This window comes from Squalius cephalus, assembly GCF_949319135.1.
Source record: "Squalius cephalus genome assembly, chromosome: 5".
Lineage (NCBI taxonomy): Eukaryota > Metazoa > Chordata > Actinopteri > Cypriniformes > Leuciscidae > Squalius > Squalius cephalus.
The window spans coordinates 33,238,133-33,262,677 of NC_137126.1; the positions used below are offsets into that span (position 1 = coordinate 33,238,133).

Consider the following 24,545-nt stretch of genomic DNA (forward strand, 5'->3'; position numbering starts at 1 on the left):
TAAACTAAAAATCACACATAAAACAGACAAGACAGACACAATTTTAGGAAATTCTATCGATTTATTCATTAAGTTGACTAAAAGGATTTCACAATATTTCCCACGTACAGATTACATTTACATCATAACAATAAATCCTTTTTGGATTGCCTTTCGATAGACCGAAATATATTTCGGATTTTACGATATAGACAATTAACTATTTGAGCTGAGGTAAATTTATATAAAACAGTTTGAAATAATAAATACAAGTAAGGCTGGCAAATTAGTTACATCATAAAAATGCAAGAGAAGTTTTGTTATTATAAACAGGAAAAAAAAGACCAAACACTCATCGCAACATTTTTAAATATAACGTATGTGAATCAAAAAGGCAAACATTTGCTGAATAAAAAAACCTTATATTTGAAATACATCTAAATGCACTTTTAAATGTAAGACAATGTTATTTTGAGGGTGTTTCTGAGTCACTGCAATTTTCTCAAAATACATAGATTCAAATTCAGTCAAAATCTTTTGATCACAGATCAAATAAATACAGACAAAAAGAAAGCTTTCCCAGTCACAGAACCAGCCAGCAACCCATTTTTAGATAATGTGAAATTACATCCTCTCTCAAACACATTTATGTTTTTCCTTCAACTGACCCGTCCAACTTGCTGACAAGCCATTGATAATCCCTCTGAAATAAAGAGCTTTGGGATGTGCGACAGAGTTTTCTTCCTGCATCTAGAGACCTCAGAGCCTTGAGGAAGGGAAGGAGAAAATGTGAAAATGACAGTAAGGATTTTTTCCCCCAACCAGCTTTGTCTGTCTTTCAATTTTTTTTTTTTGCACAATTGTCAAAATGATGCAATACAGCACACAAGCAGCTCTATATTAATTTTGCATCAGTGTTTAAAAACAATTCAACAAGAACTGCACTCTTTGTCTGACTAGGAGAGCAATGAATCCCATTACTCTCTTAATTATATTGGAGGGTACAGAAAACATCTAAATATGTTAATGAAAACTGCTCTTTTCACACTGCTCTTACCTGTAGCAATGTGTTTTGTTGGCTAAACACACGCAGAGTGGCCACAGCTGCCCGTCGCACTGCATGATGGGAATCATTACAGGCAGTTTGGAGAATCAAGCCTGGTGCATCTACATTGAGAAGTGCTCCATCCCCTCCGCTGAAAGCAGCCAGGTTACCCAAGGCCCCACAGCAGTGCTGTCGAATGACATTATCAGCATCTGACAGCAGTGACACGAGGGGAGGGGCGGCTCCTATGGCGAGCTCCATCCATACGTCTTCCTCACTATGTCTGACGCCTTCAATCGCTGGTGTCCTCCTCGATTTGCCTTGTGCCGACAAGGCATTTATGTCAGTTGTATTCTTGAAATCTTTACTGGAAATATTTAGATCGGTCCTTCCCATTACACTTAGCCAGTTTCCCACCGCCTTGCAGGCCATCCTACGAACGGATGAAGCAGGATCGCACAGGCAACCTAACAGGTCCAGGAATAGGTCAAACTTTGATTCATTGATGACCTGCCGGACACCTGAGCCCAGGTGGCCCAGCAAGCCACAGCATGCGGCTCGGATTCCATCATCTCGGTGGCGCAATGCAAGCCGCAGTTGGGTGATTTTGACGGGAACAAAGAAGGGAGATTGATGGGTGAGATGAAGTGTTAGCCGGGAGAGAAGGATAAGAAGTTCCACTGCACACCCACAGAGAACTTCACTTTGTAGCAGCACAGCCAACAGAGAACTTGCTGTTCTGACCTCTTCTGGCGAGGATCGAATTTTAGCCGTGGAGACCTTGGGGTGATCGCCACTTCTCCTTAACTCCTCCAGACTGTCCATAAGCCAGCTGATGCTGCACCCTTGCTGAGCTGAGAGGTCTTGGGGACGTCCTGCAGAACTGCCATGGATCTCCAAACTGTCCATGAGCTCCTGTATACAACCGCTCTGCTGCTCGATTTTCTCTCTTAGATGTTCCATGGTCTTCTGTGGATATATTTTGGTTTTTGGCTGCACCTCCCTGAACTTTTCAGTCTTGCTTTTGGATGGCTGGTGTTGAGCCTTTAGGGAACCATTTCTTTCCTTAGATGCATCTACATAGCCTTTGAGCCGCTGTAACCTCTTCTTCGAATTGATGTCACCTTTGATTTGATCCATCTTGGTTTTCTTTGCAATTCTATTGCTCTTAAATTGCTCCACACCATTCCCGAAGTGGTTAAGTTGATACTGAGTGTGGTCTGCTCCATTGTTTGGGCTTTCTGTGCTGTGAGGGAGGAAAGCGGAGGCCTGGGCTGCAGTGATAAGGCATGGAACGGTGTGCTGTGGGTCAGATAGCAGTAGACGATTTAGAAGACACAGCGGAAGCTCCACCAGGGCAACGGGAAGAGTTTGAATCATCTGAACAAGACGACAAGTCAGCAGAAAAATAAGAAATACAAAAATTACATTTCCGATATTGAACATACTGAAAATACTGGAGTATTTTTTAAACCATACCTGCACTAGACCGGCCACAATATTTGCGCTTTGATACGATCGGAGAACAGACAGAAATGTTTCTAAGGATAACTCCAAAGAGAAGGGGATGCAGAGGAGATGACAGCTCATCACTGATATGCTGTTTATTTCTGAGTCACCCCAGAATAGACCGTGCTCAAGCAATGCAGCGCTGCTGTGAGGTATAAAATGAGAAATATGCTGTGAGATTCACTTCAAATGAGCACTAATATTAAAAAAAAGAAACTGTTTGACACCATAGTAAGGCTTTAAGGTGATGTTTGATGCTCACCAACTGGTGGTGAGAAGGTGGCTGAGGGCAGAAGAGCAGTTTGTGGAGTTATCTGACAGGAGAGCCACACAGTTGTATGGATTGCTGGAGAAAACCAATAAAGCGAGAGAGAGGAACACATACAGACCTGTGAGAAAAACAGAGGCAAATGTATGTTATTAAATTACTGGTATATCAAAGCTACAATATATAAATAAGTGAATGTTCTCTTGGTGTTCAGTACCATTAGGAGAGAAATGGCATCTCTGGGATGTTGTGTTTTCCAGTGTGGTGTTCACTTTAGCCCACAAACAGGGCCAAAGCTCTGAGTCCTGAAAGTCGAGCAGTGAGCTGCTTTCACACTTTCATCAGTGAAGGAAAAATAAATCATTTTATTTCTTTATCCAGAAAATTCACCGTTTTCACCCTAAAATTCATCTATTTTGTAAATGCATATTATTGATCATGATTTTGAGCATGCGTTTCATTTTTCTTTTTTAATTTCAACCTTGTAACTTTTAATCAAAATCTCATAACTCGATTTTCTGGTGAAGCGACTTCTTTGTGGTAACATATGCCCCTCCGCAATCGACAGTAAACTCGCTTTCATTTTCAAGTGCAATGCCCACATCTCAAAATAAACAATCGATGGAAAGAACCAAGTCCCCTCCCTACATTTTTCGGATGCATGTCACAATATGGAAGAAAAAATGTGTCCCTACTTGTATATCATTAAGACATTAACACATATGACCAATAGTACTTTTTTTAGAGATACAGATGTTTAAGTGTCCCATGAACAATATGCCAAACTGGTTTAATTGTTGATTTATTTCTGGCTTAACTAAATAACTAACGATAATTCAATGATCATTACATTACAACAATAACAAATAGGACAATATGCGATATTAGCTAGTACTTATCAATGGTAATCACATTCCGTTATATTTATGTAATATTATATAATATGTGTATATAAAAAAAGTTAAGTAATCCATTAGCTTCTTTATCTGTAAATACCGTTATTGGGTGCTGCTCCTAAGAGACTTCAAATGGTGTTATTTATTGTAGTCAAACCGATTATTGGTCAATCTCTAATTAACACAGCACAGATTTTAGGGGAATTAATGTGAGAGAAATTACCTCGGACAGTCTGTGGAGGATCAGTGACAGAAGGCCGTCACACATGCCCCAACCTGCAGGTAAGGGGTTATGTGCCTATGCGAAAGAAAAAGAGAGAGCAGACAGATGGTGGGAGGGGGAGAGGAAAAGAAAGAGCGAGAGAAAGAGTGGGGAATGACTACACTGGGTTTCATCACATCAATGACATTAATTACTCCAAACAGAGTTAACCCTTATTCACAGTTTAAATAATGGAACTATACCTCTGCCGTGTCTGTCAAAATATTCCCTAAAAAGCTTGTAAGCCTTTCTATACCAACATTCACAGCTATACCACGGTGAGTGAACAAGGTTAAGACTGCTGTTGCCAAAAGCTGTAGGAGAGACCACAAAATCACAAGCGTAATGCAAATGAAACCAGACATCCTACGATTTTTGCACTTCGTTTTTTCAGATTAAAATTGCATTTGACACAAACTAGGGAGAAAATCGTTCATATAGAGGCACTTACCGCTGAATGCTTCTGGACACGACAGAGAAATACAGAAATAAATAGCTGACAGAGATCCTCAGCTCTGATGAGAAAAAAAATATTTTTCATAAAATAACACTAAGATTAAAATTTCACTAAAAGCCCAGCAGCAGTAGAGATAACGACAGCCTAACAAAGAGTTCTGCAATTAACACTAAATATTCTTTCATTTTAAAAAAGGAACAATAGATTTACTGAAGTAATTTCAGTGGAGAAAAAAGACTGTACTGTAACTCTGTACATTAAAAAACGATTCATAAATCCATACCTCTTGCCCTTTATCTCCCAGCCCGGGCTCTTTTCCAGGTACATTATGAGAACACTCATCAGATCTTCTAATATTATCTCACCCTGGGACTCCTTTAGCAAATAATAATCAGTCAGAAATCAAGTGTGATTAATGAAGAAATTCACATTTTCATTTACAAATTAAAATCAAATCATTTAAAACAACTTTAAAACAATAATCAGATGAATAGAAGATGCATATTCATTTTTGTGTCTGACCTGCATTAGATCTGGAATGTTCAGGATGTCCTCAATCAGGCTGAACAGTAGATGAGGCAGTTCCAACTCCTTGCCCACTGTTTCAGCATCCCCGGACTGACAGCTCTGAACAATGTTCCTGAGGATCTTTAGTGGCTGTAGAATTGAAGAGGCCTCTTCACCTTTCCTGACCAATAGCTAGACAGATCAGTGAGTCTTTAATACACAAAATCACTCACTTACCCAGTTCAAATAGCTGCACTTTTGAACTGAACGTGACATTTAACAGAACGTTACCTGTTTTTTGGCAAAGAGCAGCTTGGTTTTTAACCTCGGAAGGATGGAGGTGTTCACAGGGCCCTGATCACTTAATTCAATCAATTGTTGCCACTCAGAATCACTGTCGATATCTTGTTCCTGCAGAACAGATTTAGTGGAAAAACCTTGTGTGACAGATCTGACATTAGTAGTGTGCTCCAACTAAATGCACAATCTAATTTTAAATGATTAAAATAACAACCTCACTGTCCATCCTGACAGAAGCCAGACTGGTCCGCGCATGTCCAAGGCGCTTCATAACTTTCCGGGGTCCCACCTCTACAGAAGGGAACTCCCTCTCATAGTCTCTACTGATCTGGCCTTTATGTGGAGCTGAGCGAACCCTAAAAACAAAAGGGAACATGGGAACAATTTATATTTGAAAAATCTGATTCCTCACCACATCTTCTACCCTTGGTTTAAACAGGCTTTTCGACTATTTCACTTCTCTACATTTGGATTTATAATATATTCATTCCTTCACGCTGGTCAAAAACATCAATTTCACTGTCACAGCAGCATTGTTAATCTGCCCTTTTTTTAAGTTGAGGCCCGCAGGTTTTCAAATTCTAGATGGGAATACTACCTGGTAACACTGTTGTCATTTGCTTGATGCTGATTGGTTCCTGGCTGAGATGAATTTTGATACACTGAAAAGGTGCTGCCCAATGAGTGGCCAGTGGTGGGGGCTCCTCCAGCAGAAACTGTCTTACAGCGTGTCTGACTCGCAATCTCCTAGTGAAACAACACCCAACACAATTTTATTATTTCACTTCCACAGAAATGAATACTTTGAAAGCTCTTCTCAGCTGATTCACATTTTCCCCATATTCCATAATAATGCAAATATTCGAATTTTCACAAATCACACCAACAACAATAGCATTGGTTTCATTTAAATAAAGTTCATCTTACAGCAAAAATAAAATAAACCAGACAGGAAGACATCTAAAAGACAGATTCATAACCTCGTAACGCAGAAAACGAAGAAAGACAAACTTCTTTGTTGCTAGCATGAGTTTACCCGTTTGTTAGTCTTCTCTTTCTCTCGAAGCTCTCTAGCTTTGCGCAGTAGTTTGCCCTCTCCATTGCGTGCTGTTGTCTTCTCTGCAGCCTGCTGGTGTTTCAGGGCCTGTCGGTCTGGGCTGGGTGGGACTGTAAGGGGGTCGCTCGAACCCTCATCTGACACCACTGTTAAAGCAATGAGCAGCACAAGGCACCCTTTTAGTAACAATAACATATTTTCATTATAATACATTATTATTGTAATTACATATATTTTATTTTTTCAAAAGATTTTTCAAAGAAAATACCATTTCATAGGATGATAAAAATGTAAGTAGTCCTCACTTAAAACTCCATCTGCAACAAAAGGGTGACGAAGCAGGTCAGGCCATGACAGCCTCTTCTCTGGATCTTTCATCAACAACCCCTTCAGAAAACTCTAAATTAAGAGAACCCACAGAAAGAGCAATTGAAAAGAAGGGTTTTAAACTCGGTAGTATTTAATGTTACCACAACCAGTGCATACTGACATAAAGCAACACTTTTTTTTCGATCTGTGTGTCAAACACTAAATCAAAATCAGACTAAATCGATTTAAAAGTCAGAGTCAGAGGTTTTCATGTGGGAAGTAACTACTCCGTACCAAGCAGTCTTGGCTCATGTTCTCTGGCCATTTGACTGGATCTCTCACTATAAGCTGCACCAGCTGAAAGATGGAGTTGGTGTAGAACGGAGGCGCCCCCGTGTGGAGCTCATAGAGGATGCAGCCCAGAGACCAAAGGTCAGCTGAGTGGTCATAAGGTTTCTCTTCCACTAATTCTGGAGACATGTAGAGAGGTGTCCCCTTAATAGAGGTCAACACCAAGGTGGACACACTCATGGCACGAGCAAATCTGTGAAGAGTCATGAGAATATTGCTATTAGAGATGCCATTATGCTATTAGAGATCACATTAAGATGAATATATATATATATATATATATATGATGTTTCTTTACTAGTGGGTGCAGGACACTATAGTTCATTTATGTGAGAATAGCAAAATAAAGTAAACTGTGACATTATACCCGAAAATTCTTCATACAGTGGACTACCAGTAAAATTTATAAAGATTTGGGACCAAATATTATTCAGACACTTTGACCTGACCATGTTTTGCTAAAGTGTTTTTTTCTTTAATTGCCAATGCAACCTTTTTACACCCCAGACTGAACAAAATTAAGCATTGCTTGGTAGTTGGTTGACCTAATTGGTATTATCTAATTGTGTACTTGAATTTAACAGCTGACAACTAACAGCTATTCAACCTAATTCATTTGTGAGACAGTCTAACAGAAGGATGGCCAAAACCAGTGAAATATCAACTGATGTGATAGCTCTGAGTTCTTGTCATATATATATATATATATATATATATATATATATACATACATATATTTTACCATTTTCTAAACTATGGCAAATAAACTGTGATAATGTGAGAAATGTTGAAGGTGTCTGAATAAATTTTGGTTTGACTGTATATGTATATGTATATATATATATATATTATATACATACAGTTTCTAAAGTAGTTTGAACTTTGTGCTTGTACCAATTGGCAACACTGACCCAAAGTCACAGAGCTTTACTACTCCTCCTTTTCCCAGCAGGATGTTTTGTGGTTTCATGTCACGATGCAAAATACGATGGGAGTGCAGATAATACAGGGCAGAAACAAGCTGGCAGGCTATTTCACACACCTACACAAGTAAGATAACAGGTTAGCAGGTGAGTGTGTCCCAGTTAAGAGGTCTAAGCAATAGAAAATCCAGCATAGCATCAAGTCAAAGAAATAAAAGTGATGAACTATGTGATAAACTGTATACATTTTCCAAAAATGCATTTACCTTAGGCTACATATAATGTTTATTCTAATTTGTATGACATACTTAAATTTCTTATATGCATTACTGATGATATTATTAGCTTTTAAAGTCTAGAAAAATTTAAATGACTTAGATAGTTCTAGCTTCATACACCAGCATGATACATGAATTATCTAATACGTTGAGTTGGCGGTTACAATAAAACAGTGTGACCACTGACGTACCTGATTTTCAGGTAAACTGCCATCATCCTCCAGGATTTGAAACAGCTCACCCTCTGCATACTCTGTCACCACCACCACCTGTCAGAGGAATGCATGCTCTAATTACTCCTCTGACACCAATTCAGCCCGGTGTTTTTTTTTTTTTTTTTTTTTAACTCTTCTCACTGATACTTTTTTCATTTACACAGGTTATGGGATGATCAAAGTCACAAGCTCACTGCTTTTGTACCCACACCAGTATCTTAACGTTTAATCATTTTCTACACTTTGCCAACAAGAACTATTACCTAGAAATTTGAATGTTAAAATTGTGAACCCTGGGAGCTATATTTAATTCAGCAAGCCGTTACACTGGAAGCACCAGGTTATACTGTAGGAACAGTGGAAAACATAGCATGACTTGGGAGTAGGTCGTGACAGTCATACCTCCCTCTCTGTCTCAAAGCTGTCTAAAAGCAGCACTATGTTGGGATGCTTAAGACCCCTCATGATGTCAATCTCTCTTTTCAAACTGCGCAGGTCCTTCTCTGAGCGGCCAACTTTGGGAATGAACTTCAGAGCCACGACCTAGGAAAAAAAGTGTTGATGTTACTCAGACAGAGAGGGATTCTGTCTTCAATAAAGTCTGTTTATATTATATTTGTTGTTTTCTTTGTATTTGATGTCTTGGAGGTGAGGGTTTTTGAATGTGTGGCTAATATGACGTTTTATGATAAACAACAACAACAACAACAAAAAAACAAAAAAAAAACAATTAACCCAGACAATTATTAAAACATCCAGATTATATCACAATTTGCTCTAATGTAGACACAGAACTGAATAATCCAACAAAGTGGCCAGCAAATTATTCACATTTATATCACGAGACTCTAGAATGCTTGATTCTGATTGGCTGACTGACGTTTTAAGGCGCTGAACACTGTTCTGTTTTTCTTTTTTTCTCTCTACTGTTCAGACTGAGTTTTAACTTAAATATAGGAAATGCTGTGTTATTATATGGTAAGAAAAAATATATATGGCCTCGTATAAATATCCCTAAAATCAATTCCAGGGGGTAACATTAAAGAAATAGGATTTTCTGACACCGCGGTGCACATGCAGTGCTCACCTGGCCGCTAAACTTCCTGCGGCCTTTGAACACTCGCCCGAATGACCCTTCCCCGATAACCTCCAAAATATGATATTGATCCATCATCAGCGATGAAGCCTTGACCCCGAGGAAGAGTCCGGAGACTTTTCAGGTCTAACGTTACGCTAGTAAAAACTCAGTACAACGCACGTGAGCATATCATTTAGGCATTTTCTCCTCATGGCTTGTTTTGCAACTGAACAGTATAAGGAAAGCAAGACAGATTTCGGCGAAACGGACAAACTAGGCTTAGCTAGGGCACGGTTTTTTATTAAATGGACTTGATCATTTAATCCTTACGGCAACTGCGAAACAACGCCTATTATCATACTCCCGTGAATAATGTTGACTTTATAACTAGTACAAGTAATTGTAATCAAAAAATGGTCTCTGAAAAGAAATATGGTTATATAATACATCAAGAATAAACTTCCGAAAGTTTGACGTGCGCTGCTCTCTCCAGAAGAACAAAAACAAAAAGCGCCTAGCAACGTGGTGGCTCACAAATAGAAGCCCTTATAAAAGTTACTGCAAATTTAAATAACTTATTTTGACTAGTATATTTTTGACTGTACATTCATATTTTGTTTATTAGTTGGATAGTTTAATTGCTTGAAAAATGCATGACTTATATGAGATAAATTAAACGAAGAGGGAGAAATTTGAACAGGCGATGTGTCCGTGTCCTCATTCACTCCTGTCACTGAGGGGGCCTTAACTTAACAACGCATTGGCGTCCTAACAACAGTACTCATGTCGAGAGGTAAGTTCCTTAGAACAGCTGTTCTGTTCTATTCTGTAAAGACAACACACCTCCTTTAATCCAAAACATGTTTATTTTTATATAATGGCATTCCTGACAAAAGTCTAACATCGTTGTCTTTAAGTGTTCATTGGTATTATTTGTGAATTATAAATGTAGGAAAGAGGGAAAAAAGCGAGCATTGCTTCTAATTCATTCTAAAACGCATGGACATGTAAAATGCATAATTAAATCCTGAATTAACTAGCAGTAAACTATCAGCACATGTTTTTGTTGTATCCTTACGCAATATGAAGAGTTTAAAAATTGATTCATCATAATTTCTTGAGGAGGTCATCTTTATGATGGATGTATATAATCTCCTCCTGTATAAGAATGGAGAGGCTGTGTAAGTGCAAATGATTAGTCCACAGTTTCTGTATTGTCATTTAAGCCTCTCAAAAAGCCCTCCTAGTCTCATATGACAACCAGGAGCCAGTTCCATCATCTTTAGCCCATGATGTAGTGTCACTGAGAGACGCCACTCCACCACTAGTCTCCTCTGAGGTTACGGCTGTCATCTTCACCACAGCCAGATCTCCAGGTGTCACCATGTACGGTGGGCAGGAGTAGCTGGAGGCAGAGGTGTAGGATGCTGCTGTGTACGGGACATCTTCCAGGGGTTGTAGAGTATAAGGCTGAGAGCTGGATGGGATGGAGCTCCCGCTGCGCCCCGAGGATAGACGGTATGGAGAGGAGCCGCCAGAGTCAGGCCCTCCTAGAGATGGTGAGTCTGCCACGGGGACTGGACCCTCAGGACATATGACTTCTGACTGACTGACTGGGTCCTCTGATGGCTGATCCCAAGGGTCTCTCTGCAGCATAGAGAAATAATTATAACAATTCATTTTATTTATAATGCACTTTTCACATTCCCAAAGTGCTACAAAAACAGAAAATGGAGATAAAATAGAGAAATACAGACATGATACAAAACAATAAATAATATATTTAAACTATTATTTGGCATAATCTTTTTATTATTATTATTATTATATATATATTTTTTTACTAATATTTGATTAACTGTTTGTCCACAAAATCATGTTGGTTGTGCAACCATTTTTTAATTTGGTCTTTTTATGACAAGGCAATTATTATGTCAGGTTGTACACTACTGTTTAAAAGTTTGAAGTTTGAGTTATTTCAATGTTTTGAAAAAAGTCTCTTATTCTCACCAAGGCTGCGTTTATTTGATAAAATCTGTAATATTGGGAAATATTATTACAATTTAAAATATAATTTCTATTGCAATACATTTTAAAATGCAATTTATTCCTGTAATATCAAAGCTTATTTGTCAGCATCATTACTCCAGTCTTCAGTGTCACATGATCCTTCAGAAATCATTTTAATATGCTGATTTAGCTGCTTTCCTGTTATTATCAAGGTTGAAAATGGTTGTACTGCTTAGCATTTTTGTGGAAATCCTGATACATTTTATTTCAGAATTATTTGATTAACAGAATGTCCAAAAGAACAGTAGTTATTGGAAATAGAAATCTTTTGTAACATTATAAATGTTTTAGGTCAATTGAATGTCCTTGCTGAATAAAAGCATTATTGATTTTGAATCTCACTGATCCAAATCTTCACCCAAAATGTATGATATTCATAAATTATAGTTACAGATTAATTATTAAATTCATGATATTTAAAAATAAATCAAAAATTCCATGAAAAATATATTTAAAATGTTTTTGCTTTTGACTTGATGGATGTTTATAGAGTTACTGAATTCTTTAAAATGCTATAAACGTTTTTTAAAACCACATGAAAGCAACTTGAACACAGAGTACATTTCTAAGAATGTAACCATTGTGTTCTTATCTAAAGGAGTAAAATTAGTGTTTTTCTTTATCATGGACACACTTATACATCAATGACCCAAATAATATCAGCTGTAGGAAGTGTGAATACCAAGAGCAAGTGTGACGAAGACTCTCCAGACAGAGTTGGTAGTAGTGTTGGTAGTGTAGATGGTGGAAACAGTGACCCTCCACTGGTGGTATAAGACGTTGGCCCTCTGTAATCTCCATATGAATCAGGAGTGTAGTAGCTGTCAATGAAGGAAGGGTAAGTGGAGGGGTGGTCGTACGAAAAGGCCTTGCTTCCCAGTGCTGAAGAGTAAGTGTCTGGTGATGAGTACTGCTTCATGGGATGGCAGAGGTCTGAGTCTGGGAGGAAGGATCTTCGCATACTATAGTAACCAGGAAGCACGTGTGACCCTGCAAGAGGAAGCAGGAAATTCAGTTAACTCCATGATTCAAGATGAATTAGCCTCTCACTGTGGACACCTGTTAGATCTGAACATATCTAATTAGATCTAGCTGTGGATTAGCTTTACCAGATGGACTCACCGGGCATTGGCACAAAAGCTGGCTGAGAAGAACTGCTGCTCGTCTGAAAACAAAAATGTTAGAGAGTCATTGTCATTGACACTAACACAGTTGTGTCTATGTGTGTGTGTGTGTGTGTGTGTGTGTGTGTGTTTCTCATAAACTTCACTTAAGAAGACAGCATGTAATGAAAACACATGAATCCCCCTACAATATAAAGGCAAAGAGAAACGCAGAACCCCCATTGGGCTGCTTTGTATTTTGCCTGACTTGCAGCCAGTGAGAATATGGAGAAAAGTTTTAGTGCTTGTTCTGTTGAAAGCCAGGCAAATCATGCGGGAGGATATTTGAATATGATTTGCCAGTGTCACAACAGTGCTCCCCCCCTTGCTCTCCGTGTGTACACTTGCCTCCGGTGGAGTGTGTACTCTTCTCATGAGATTTTGCCACAAGGATCTAAAGAAATCATGGGATCATATCCCAGTTGACTCCGCGACGTGCCGCGGAAGTACACAGTGGAATTAAGTTCATTTGTTTAGTAGATATCGTTCTTTGTTAGAGACTTGCTGTCAATACATGCCATACATAGAGGCCCTTTTCAACAATATTCTATAAAGGGAATTCTTATAGTTTATATTCATATATTTTGTGAGTGCTTTTTTTTTTTATTTAACTTGTAGAATATGTAATGGGTATGTCTTTGCTAGACCATTGTTCAGATATATGTTGAGGCCAACCACCCCGTCTGAGGCATTTGCATGAACCGACTGGTCCATTGGTTTCAGTAAAGGACACAAAAGCAGACAACAACTTGCAGCAGGAGTTCACTTGAGCACAAGGACTGTCTGTTCTTTTGTATTTTGTTAGCAAATCCCTCAGTAATGGCCTCGGTGAAGGCTTGGGTTTAACCGTCTACTGTAACAATGCCTGTCTGTCCCCTTTCAGGAAGGTAGATCTGATTTTGGCAGGTGTGCCTGATATTTATCTCTTAAAAGTAACAAGGACATGACTAGCATGGATGCTCTGAATACTGTTGCTGTGTGAGAGATATCTTACACTTCATACTTCTGTTTGTTTGTATATTGTCAATGATTTCTTTGATACTGTATAGACAAAATACAGAGTAAAACACTTATGGATATGGGATGATCAAGTTAATACTTGAGAACATCAGACAACAAGACAGTGAGAATGATGGCTAACTTACACTGTATCGGGGTGCATTTGTTTGCCGTAATCGCTTCTCTGCAAGAAGATCTTTGACTGTGTGCTTGACTCTGACACCTTGGTATACTCTCTTGGAATACTCTGTGGGGAGAAAGAAATATATTTACAGTGTTTTATGTCTTTTTTGAATAAATATCTGGCATTAAGAGACAGAAAATGAAGCATAAAAAAACAAAAACAAAATTAATAAATCCCCGGGTTAATCTGATGTTTCAGGAGTAACCTGTCATGAATTAATGTAAAGGATTTTTTTTACTAAATGAACCTTCATAATAGACATGCAAATAAAGTATGTTCCAAAAGCTTTCCACATGGATAGTGACTTTACAGTTCAACAAAGCAGTAATAGCCTAACAGTGATCATTTTTTAGAAGAGACTGTAGAAAATACATCGATATTATCATATGACTGGGAAATTAGTTATTGTTTATTATTGTTCAGCCAGTGAACACTGGGAAATTATGCAAAAAATACTTAAAGCAACCTTATTGTGAATGCAGAATTTGTTTTTTTATTTTATGGTTTATTTTATCAATAGATACAGTGCTTTGTTTTGTCATTAAAAAGACTTGTTAATATCCACACTGTTAGGCTGTTGTTGCTTTGTTGTGGAAGTCTTTTTTTCACATGGGCATGTACATATCGATAGAATAAACCATAAAGAGAAATAAAAAAATTAAATACATTCTGCATTCACAATAGGTTGCTTTAAGTATCTTTTGCATAATTTCCCAGTGTTCACTGGCTTTAAAAGTTTCACAGCCATTTGATAATGTATTTTTTTTTTGTAGACTCTGTAAAAAAAAAATTAACTGCCAGTCCTTGTTATTTGAATAGTTGATAAATGATTATTTAGTCTATACGTTATATCGTTTAAATCATTGATGAATCATGAATTGTTATACCTGATCATACGCAACCATTCTGTACCTCAGCAACTTTTACTCAAGGAGAACCTGCTACTTGGAACATGTCTTCAGTAAGCAAACTTAATTAACTATTTATTCAACACTTTAAGTATTTTTTATTGTTTCTATACCATTTATATTTAATTATTATTTTTTTTAAATAAGTTTTGACCCTGAATTGAACTGTGAATGAATGCTGACGGGTTTTATTGCTGAGCAGCTGTTGAAATAACATATTCATGCAAATAAGATCTATAAAATGTGTTAAATATGAACTTGTTTTAAACAGTATGCATTTCTTATAAGTCCCTACTTGTGGTATTTCTAGTTAAGAAATTGATTCATCATGGCCTTATGTTTTCCTATGTTGATGAGAGATGACATGGTTTAGGGGTAGAAACGGAATTGTGAGTCAAATACATTTTATGCACTAATTTTACACAATCATTTAATCAGAATATTAATGTTATGTTGGAGTTCATCTCCTGGTGACTGGAGATACAACTCTATTCAAATACTGTCCAGTCGTGGTCTTCAGTTTCAATAGAAAACAACAAAACTAAGCTTTGCAGGAATAATGAGATCTCCATCTGTATACCTGTTTCACCTTCACTAACTGAGAACCATGTTGCACACCTATGCATGAGGAAAAATAATTGCAAAATACGTATTGTTAAACAAACAATTTAACATAAAGTAGCCTATTATAATTATTAGTCACTCTCTCTCTCTCTCTCTCTCTCTCTCTCTCTCTCTCTCTCTCTCTCTCTCTCTCTGACACACACCTGTCTCATCTGTGGTCTAGGGCACACACAGTCATAGCCTGATGTCATAATCCACCCGTTAACAGTCATAATGCGGTACTTGACATAGAAAGAGAAAAGAGGGGTCTTAAATATTGTCCTAGTTTTGATAGAAGATACGACTATATTTAGGTATAGGCTATAATTACTATTTTGAGGCATCTGATATAGTCACCTGTGTCTATAACAGGCACTTTTAACCTATCGCACAAATTCCTAAATCATTCTGCCAAAACCCCCGCTGAGGTGCAGACATTAGGCTATTTTGTTCCCATTTCTGTTAGCTTTTAACAAGCAATTACGTCTAGAGCCCGTATTTCAAAGCACTTCATTTTCACGTTTCAGTTGATATACAGATTTTGCACACTTATTTTTCTAAAACAGGGTCAAGCTAGGTTCTGTTAGCTTTAGGTAGCCTATGTATAGGCCTATATTTAGTTAAAAGAGCGAACACATTTTATGTATAGGCTACAATATAAAATTGTCGACATACATTTGTAACACAACAACGGTGTTTATAACTTACGAATAGTCACGTGAGCACATTTAATATAATTGTAAAGCCCCATCATTAATGCGTTACAAATTAAACATCGAATGAAATAAATAAAAATACTAAAATACTTTTCACAAACTCTCACCTGTCTCCATCATAATTTTAGCCGAGTGCTGCCAGGTTTCTCAGGTCTTCAATTTTGATTCCTGTTCCTGCAGAACTCATACCACGTTCATTATATCAAAGGAAGAAAGAAGATTTAAAAACCCAAATAGACATAGCCTACAGTATGAAGCTTATGGTCAAGCTCACGCACATCTATTCATACCCTTCACATGGTTTCGCTTGTGAAGCCTTCATCATTTGGTTAAAATGCAAATAACTGGCTTGGAGACGTTTCTTAATAATTTGCATCTACAGTAGATCAGAGTACACTATTAAGGCTGCACTGTTGAAAAAATGGAGAGTGTGACATTAAAAGCTGAATATGACAGCGAGGAAAATGATAAAGAAAAAAGCGAAAAATAATTTACCTAACAGTAGGTCTACTTAAACACAAAAGATGAGGACAAAGGAAAATATATAAATTAAACGTAGCATAAAGCTGTTTTTCATTAAGAGGCCCTGCGTCAAAAACTTTATTTTTAAAGAGGAGATTATAGGGTAACCTGGTGGATATGTAAGGACTATATATAGGTTTAAAATCCATTAATGGATAGTTAATGTAGTGATCACAGTAAAATAATAATAATAATAAAATAAAATCAACCCACTAAAATTTAAAGAATACAGTTTTAAAACGAATTGCTGTCTTACATTTTTTAAGCAAAACCAAAGTGTTACGAGCTCAACTAATTGACAAAACTTTGTGTCAAGTTATTGGATGGAAACAAATATTAGGCCTGATATGTTACGGATAGTAACAAAGTTGAAGTTTTTTTTTTTTTAACAGCATCAAAGGCAAATGCTGCTGGGACAGTATAGGCTACCTGTATAAATACAATTTAGCCTACTTTATATAATAGTCTATATGCCTATTTAATATAGAAAGCTGTCATGGGAATGACGACTAAAGGTTTTGGAATCTCGCGATGGTTTTTATTTTGGAAGTAACGAAATCGAAAGTGAAAAGCCTATCGGGTGCATACGATCTTGGAGAAGGTGAGCACAGTTTCCCCTTTAATGATGATTTCCGTGGATTTTAAACATAAAAGGCTGTTTTAGATGTTCAAAATACTAATTCAATCTTCGTATTCAATCTTAGAATGGAGAGAGAAGTGTCTTTCAGTGGCTGGAAAGCTGTTAAAGACCGCAGTAAGTCTCTGTCCGAGAACCAGGAACCGAAGTCAGGCCGTGTATACACAATGTTTCACGGCGCACATTTGAACAACGCCACGACTATCATTAATAAAGGATTTATACCATCTAAAGATGGAATGCTGGGCGCCGGGGTTTATGTCAGTCGTAACATTGATAAAGCCAAGTGTTACCCGCTCAACACTGACGTCAACGACAAAGTCGTTTTCAAACTGCGGGTGCGTGTTGGAAAAGTGAAGAAAATAGACTGTGATAATCATCCTCTCCAGAAATCGTGGCACAGCAGCGGGTACGACTGCGCGTGGGTTCCGCCAAACAGCAACATCTCCACCATCAAGTCCGGTCGCGAGGAGGACTGCGTGTGGGACCCCAGTCGCATCGAGGTGATTGGCGTGGCGTGCTGTGTGGATAACGATAAACGCAGGGAGCTTCGACGGCTGGTTCGCAGTAAACTGAAAAACAAAGGCTCAGACTGCGATCTTTGTCATCGCGACAATTCTGATGAAGACCATGATATTCAGCCGTGCTGGGAGTGCAATAAACTAATCTGCCCTTTTCAGGGAAAACACGTGTGCAAAAGCAGAAAGTTCAGAGAAAGAAACTGAATCTGAAATGTCACCAAGGCTGATTTAAGATTATGAATGGGTTCCCACTCCCAGACCTCCTTGATTTTTTAACATCTGTATTTTAGGTTGTATATCCATATGAGTTTGTTATTTTTTTGTTGTCTTTTAACCCTCTGTAGGCTACCCTAATCATATTTAGGCCTATAGAAATAAAAGTTTCATTTATCATTAAACGTTTCATTATAGGCTTGTGTTTTACGTTATTTTGACGAACTGATCAGTTAAATAATGCAATATGCTAATTGATCCATTCTAAACATTAGCCTATTTATTGTTTATTTAGGCTATTTGTTTAAGATTTAAATTTGATTTAGGCTCATAAGGATTTTTAGACTGTAGATAGGCCTTTGTTGCTTTTTGAAAAAACAAACAAACAAAATATCATAGGCCTATAATCCAAAATATATCTTATTTAAATATAAAAATTAGACTATACTGTAGGCCTACGTAATATCACATTTCTTATAAAGGATTTGTACATTTTTTAATAGGCCTAATCCTATATGTTACAGCTATGATTTTATCAAAATCAATCATTTAATTCCGGCAATTTGTCTACAGATATTTAACATTTCAAATGTTTTAGAAAATATTTTATTTCTTAAAAATAAACTGAATCTATGATTTTTAATTATCAAAAAAATGTATTTATATTTTTTAAATAGCCAAAATAGGCCTACTGTTCAATGTAATGGAGATTAGAAAAAAATGTTAAAATGAAGACAAACTGTTTTTTTTTTTTACTGTTCATTTGTCAGCTATAGTAGTTTTGTCCTTGGAATATAATTCCGGTCTGAAAGTATTTTTTGTTGTTGAACTTCACAGCTGCTGCAGTAAGAGGGCGCCGTTCAGTCGGGTTTTAATGACTGAAGTCTAGTCTGAGGTGGACAGTTTGTTAGATGTTAATCCAATTACAGTGAAGTAGATTAGACAGACTGCAAACGTCCATAGCAACGACATGCAAGACAAACACCATTTTAATGATAATATTGTTATACTGACCATCTCATAGACAGCTTTTGGGCACATCTACATGACGATAAACAATGTGGTCACGGATATAGTTTAATGATCAGGAACTGTGACCTGCTCAGTCTGCACACAGCCTCTCTGAAACGGTAGGTTTTCTCCAAATGTTATTATTAGTTTGTAGTAGTGACCCCCCCCCCCCCCCCCCCCACCCCAATAGACATGAAAATGCACATTCCGAACTTAAATGGTTTAAATTAAGAAAAAAATATATGAAACAGAAAACAAATTATAGAAGTTTGAGTTTATAAAAATGTACAATGTAAAAATGTAATTATTTATATTTTATATAAAATATATATTTTCAAAACATGTTGGACTCTAAAACTGCAAGAAAGTCAAAGCCAAAAATCTGAACAAGTTGTGTTTAAAATTTTAGGTTGATATCTCAAAAAATGTAGCCTAGAAATCTAGACGCACCCTCGCGGCAGCAAAATTTATTTTGCTTCCAGGGTAGTCTAGCAACTCTCCATTGACTTTCCAGCTGTAAAAACCTAAATTGGGTCAGGCCAATCACATCGTGTATAGAGCAGGCGGGGCGGGCTTAACATAATGACAACAGAGTTGTGACGGTTCCCTGCTACTTGAAAACAAAGAATGGCTGCTGGCGAACAGCAGTCTTTCGAATCAGCTTTGGCCGCGACTCTGGAGGACTTGGAGTTAAGTTTTTCTTTGAGAAAAGAGCAAAGAACGGCACTTAAGTCATTCTTAAAAAAGGAAGATGTGTTCGTAGTTTTGCCGGCCAGATTCAAAAGTTGAATCTATCAATTAACGTTAGCTCCGCTGTTGGGAAAACGCTCTGGTTGGTTACGCTGTCCTATTGAGCGAATTTGAAAGACACCCGTTTATCCCGCCCCTCAGATTGAGCCGTGTCTATGGTGAGTTGCCAGACCTAACATCTTGATGTCAAAAAATGAGCTTTCAGTAAGATTTTGTTTGGGAGCAGTACCAAACTTTTTCACTAGGTGACAACCAGACTCCAACCACTCCTCGTGGTTTGAGTGATCTGAACCATATCCAAAATTTTCATACAATTTTTGAAGTAGACATCCTATTCAGAAGTAGTATGGGAAGTTTGGCAGATTTTGTTATGAATTCAACCTCTAACTGTACATGAATTCAACCTTCAACACGTATGTGCATTATAGTTTGCTGCCACATCACAAATGGTGAATCTATTATTTTTTCTTAATACTTACATTTTCAGACCTTTTTTTTCTAAAAAAAATAAATAAATAATTGAATATTGATGTTATCTTTTGAACTCTTGCATGAAATCAAACTGAGGTTTCTACCATTCTTTTATGATTTTTAATGTTCATGGCTATTTCAAAGTGAAGGTCTGAACATGCCTTAGGAGGAGTATGAAAATATTCTTGTTGCAAATTGATAAATTACGGCTCCTCTGTAATTTATTTTGAAAATCAATCACCAAATATGAAAACTAGAGATTGTAAGCTTTCAAGTGATATATAGCCTAGTTTGTCAAGATTAGTTTTTAGTATAGGATATTACTGTTTTAACTATGTATGCCCACCGGTGGGCCGATGACAGGTAATAATGTAGTCAATGGCAAAACAAGGCACCTTTTTTTTTTTATTAAGAAAACAGGTCACGTTTATCTGGCCAGTGGCCACATAAATGTTTGCCTGAAAAAGAACAATCTTGCCCTTCGTGTTGAGATGTTACATTTTTAATTTCTATTTTTTTGTATCAGTTAGGCTATATTTGCTATTTTTAATTTTTATTTAATTATTATTATAATTTATTTATTTGACAGTCTGCCTATCTCTTTCCAATTTAAGAGCTCTGACTTGTGACAAAATGCCTGGTGTTGTCAATCCAAATCAATGGAGTCTCTCTGAGTTACTGGGACAGAGGAGCATTCTTGGAGTTGTAGTTCTGATTACATGGTTAGTTCTGTTCCATCTTCTTGTGAATGTGTGGCTGCTGTGCATCTTCACCAGTCTGTTGGTAGTTCTGGCTGGATGGCTGGGATCTCGTGTCGCTTTGGATGCCAACAGCCTCCTTCATTTGGAGCACTTCCTGCCCCTGGGTGAGTCCCCTCAAGTTCACACTGCCTCAGAGAGTGAACAAAGACTGGACTGGGAGATTCAAAGTGCTGTTGACAAGGCTGTGCGGGACTTTGTGTCATCCTGGTACTGCAGTTCTGTTTCTAAAGGAGGGGACGAGTTTGAACAGGAGGTGAGGAACACTATGCTGGAGGCAGCCGCTGAACTGAAGAGGAGGGCGAGGCAGGTGGACCGGAGAGCTCTGGCCCAGAGGGTTCTTGAGCTTTGCGGACGCCATCTGCAGAGCTTCAGCCAAGCCAAGGAACTTCAACGAACACTGCAAGAAGAGTCCGACCAATCGCTTTCAAACTCACAAAAACTATGGAGGTTGTACAGTAGATCTGATTTGCCTCACCCTGCCCTGACTGGACCAGCTAACCAGCTCTGCTACTCCAGAGCGCTGGTAGATTTCCTCATGCACGTCCTTATTCCCAAATCTCACTTGGAAACACGAACAGGCTGCTACATGGTGGGAGAGCTCATCACATGCAATGTTCTTTTGCCCCTTGTGGCAAGATTATCCAGTCCAGATTGGTTAAACCAGACCATTGTAGATGTGTTCACTCAGTCCACCGACAAAGAAGAAACAAGTCCACAGCAAATACCTCCAGCAGACCAGGACAATTCCCAAAGAAGCTTCTGGGATTATGACTCCCCGGTTACTTTAGACTGTCCTGAAACCTCCAGCATGCAGACAGCTTGGTCTGTATCCACAGCCCCTCTCTGTGATTCCTCTGAAACAAGTTTCCAGAGTCAGTGGTCCTCTGATGAAAATGTACATAGGAGGAAAAGTTCTGGCATACTTTTTCCAGAAAGAATGGTCCAAAATACAGCTGAACTTCTTAGATCTCCGTACCGCACTAGCCGCCTCTATAGACACACAGACTGTGACCTGGAATCACCCTCTTCGGATGAGAGGAAGATATCTAGTGAGTCTTTGAAACGAACAGACACTGATGCTGAGGACTTCTGTGACTGCATCTCTCCTTCAGACTTTTGTGGGCTGGTTTGTCTGGAGGAAGACACATTGGGTATTTTGGGGAAGTGTTTCAGGCAAAACATTGTTTCAGAGCCTCCTTCATCACTGGAGAGTATAGTGGAAGATTCTCTGGTCCAGCCAATGACTAACACATCAAACTCCATCCCCAGAAGCCTTGGCCTGGACTCATTAGTTTTTGAAAACTTGGGGAATCTAGAGGGACCGGTATCTATTCAGAACTTGCAAATCGTTGGGACCATCACAGCCAGAGAGCAAAGAAGCAACAGCACTCATCCTTATACTCTTTATACTGTAAAGGTGAGATTCTCATACATGCATGAAACATGTCATGTTAAATACAGACATACTTTTTTTGTTGTTGTTAAATTTGGTTTGGAATCCGTTGGAATAATGGATTTCATGAAAAGCAATGTTTTTAGGCTGCTTTCCCCTTTTTGCTAATTCAGTATTGATTCATTGTGTCTTGTGTTTGTAGTTTGAAACTGCTTCAGATTCAGATAGCTCTGATCAGCCTGTCACGTATCATATGGTGAACCGGCGCTACACTGAGTTCCTCAATCTGCAGAGCCGTTTGGAGGAAAGGCCAGATCTCAAGAAAGTGATCAAAAGTAAGACATTCTAAATGTATTCGATTCACATATTAAAAATGAACATATAGTCCCAGACCTAATTAGTACATATTGTCAGAGTTGCACAGTAAAAAGTAATATACATAATAAATAATATTCTGTTCAAAAGTTTGGGGTCAGTAAGATATAAACAGAAATGAATACTTTTATTTAGCAAGGATGCATAACATTGATCAGTGACAGTGAAGACCAGTTGCTTGCAATGCAGCATTGTTGCATTGTTTTTTGAGCAATAAAAAAATCAGCAAAATAGAATTAGATTTCTGAAGGATCATGTGACACTGAAGACTGGAGTAATTGCAGCTGTAAATTCAGCTTTGCTATCACAGGAATAAATTACATTTTAAATATATTCAAATAGAAAAGTTGTTTTAAATTGTGATAATATTTCACAATATTGTGATTTTTACTGTATTTCTGATCACATAAATGCAACCTTGGTAAGCATAAAAGACTTCCTTCAAAAACATAAAATAATCTTACCAATTTCTGTACATTGGTAGAAATTGTTGCTAAAGGTAATTTTTTTTTTTTTTTCCTTTAGCTTGTCACCGGGGTAGTACCCTGAAGTCTCAAACCTTTTAAACTTATAAATCTTGTTAATGTAAACATTTTAATATCTATATATGCTGTACTAAGATGTAATTATAACTATAAATATTCCTAACTAAAGATGTCATGTTGGCAGTTCGGTGCATCATTAAAATATGTGCTCACATTTAAGATGTCAAAGGTCCAAAGAAACTTTTCCCAGACCTTCCCTTCAGCAACCTGGACACAGAAAAAGTGGAAGCCAGGAGAAGCCAACTGGAATCATTCCTCAGGGTAAGAGATTTCCCTTCACTAATAAAATGTTTTGGGCAAATGAAATGTGACTTTTATGCAAAACCCTGGACTTAGTCTCTTCACACCTTTTTCCACTCCTGCAGAAACTGTGCGTCGTCCCAGAGGCAGCTAACAGTGAGGAGGTGCGTGAGTTCCTTGCCCTCAACACAGATGCCACAGCAGCTTTCCAGAAGAAGCCGTCGAGTTCACGCATAGACAAGGTCACTCTGTCCTGAAACAAGATATACTTTTGATTCCTTTTAAAGTTTAGAAATTACTTCTTTCTTTTTTAACTTTTATTGTGACATTGCTGTTTGATTTTGCCTGTCTGTCTGTATGATATGTTTTCCTTATAAACAGATGGTTGAGAACATAGTGGACACCCTGAAGACGGCGTTTCCACGCCCAGAGCCTCAGAGCCCCACAGAGGAAGGAGACCCACAAAGAAAGTGAGAATATATGACTTAGATAACATATGTCAAGCATGCAAATTAATAATTCTCTTGTTTTTAATTTCACAAACTGTCCTTTCATATTTCAGGCCTCGTCTGAGATTCTCCAGTAAAATAGCTCCTACTCTTAATGTCCCAAGCCTGCAGCCTAAAGTGACATACTCTTTCAGTGAACGCTGCTCAGTGAGTTCTTCATATCATATACAATGCCACATAAAAAGTTATTCATCTTTCACATAAACAAATAACAAATATGGATTTCCTTAAATATGAAATTAATGTTTAATGGCATTCACTTAAAAAGAAAATCATGAGATTAGTTGTTATTAATTATAACCACCCTTCATTATTTCATAGCAGTATATATATATATATATATATATATATATATATAGTCAGATATATAAAGTAATTTAGTCATTTCATAACAGTATATGTATATATATATATATATATATATATATATATATATATATATATATATATATATATATATATATATACTGTTTTTTCTTTTATATATATATATATATAGGTTTAGCAAAGCAAAAGCAAA

At 37.6% G+C, this 24,545-nt stretch overlaps 4 protein-coding genes across 5 annotated transcripts in view; 2 read left to right on the forward strand and 2 right to left on the reverse strand.

Annotated features, from left to right (window-relative positions):
- Positions 1 to 45: 45 nt before the first annotated feature.
- Positions 46 to 9,980, reverse strand: stk36 (serine/threonine kinase 36 (fused homolog, Drosophila)). Its single transcript, XM_079871399.1, has 20 exons — positions 9,444 to 9,980; positions 8,759 to 8,899; positions 8,333 to 8,410; positions 7,852 to 7,982; positions 6,884 to 7,133; positions 6,586 to 6,679; positions 6,260 to 6,426; positions 5,822 to 5,970; positions 5,438 to 5,579; positions 5,215 to 5,334; positions 4,939 to 5,115; positions 4,700 to 4,791; positions 4,411 to 4,474; positions 4,163 to 4,273; positions 3,921 to 3,995; positions 3,019 to 3,136; positions 2,796 to 2,922; positions 2,504 to 2,678; positions 1,037 to 2,404; positions 46 to 745 (listed from the first exon to the last, which is right to left on the reverse strand). Exons 1-20 carry the CDS (start codon positions 9,528 to 9,530, stop codon positions 626 to 628), a joined length of 3,786 nt encoding a protein of 1,261 aa, XP_079727525.1. The 5' UTR covers positions 9,531 to 9,980; the 3' UTR covers positions 46 to 625.
- A 304-nt stretch (positions 9,981 to 10,284) lies between these two features.
- Positions 10,285 to 16,388, reverse strand: LOC307159602 (POU class 2 homeobox associating-factor 2). The gene is made up of 5 exons (XM_079873074.1): positions 16,185 to 16,388; positions 13,813 to 13,913; positions 12,627 to 12,669; positions 12,187 to 12,494; positions 10,285 to 11,081 (listed from the first exon to the last, which is right to left on the reverse strand). Exons 1-5 carry the CDS (start codon positions 16,195 to 16,197, stop codon positions 10,665 to 10,667), a joined length of 882 nt encoding a protein of 293 aa, XP_079729200.1. The 5' UTR covers positions 16,198 to 16,388; the 3' UTR covers positions 10,285 to 10,664.
- Positions 16,389 to 17,130: 742 nt separating this feature from the next.
- gig2o (grass carp reovirus (GCRV)-induced gene 2o) lies at positions 17,131 to 18,618 on the forward strand. The gene is made up of 2 exons (XM_079872905.1): positions 17,131 to 17,200; positions 17,304 to 18,618. The coding sequence occupies exon 2, from the start codon at positions 17,305 to 17,307 to the stop codon at positions 17,959 to 17,961; it is 657 nt and encodes a 218-aa protein (XP_079729031.1). The 5' UTR covers positions 17,131 to 17,200; position 17,304; the 3' UTR covers positions 17,962 to 18,618.
- A 273-nt stretch (positions 18,619 to 18,891) lies between these two features.
- The window catches only part of snx19a (sorting nexin 19a), a 49,014-nt gene continuing 43,360 nt past the window's right edge, over positions 18,892 to 24,545 (forward strand). Inside the window, exons 1-7 of one of the 2 annotated variants that reach the window (XM_079870401.1) lie at positions 18,892 to 19,100; positions 20,817 to 22,380; positions 22,559 to 22,691; positions 23,437 to 23,537; positions 23,642 to 23,758; positions 23,898 to 23,986; positions 24,079 to 24,172. In XM_079870401.1, coding sequence (XP_079726527.1) covers positions 19,051 to 19,100; positions 20,817 to 22,380; positions 22,559 to 22,691; positions 23,437 to 23,537; positions 23,642 to 23,758; positions 23,898 to 23,986; positions 24,079 to 24,172 — 2,148 coding nt within the window. In that variant the 5' untranslated portion in view covers positions 18,892 to 19,050. The remainder of the gene's footprint in view (positions 19,101 to 20,816; positions 22,381 to 22,558; positions 22,692 to 23,436; positions 23,538 to 23,641; positions 23,759 to 23,897; positions 23,987 to 24,078; positions 24,173 to 24,545) is intronic. The other variant, XM_079870400.1, reaches the window with a different exon arrangement.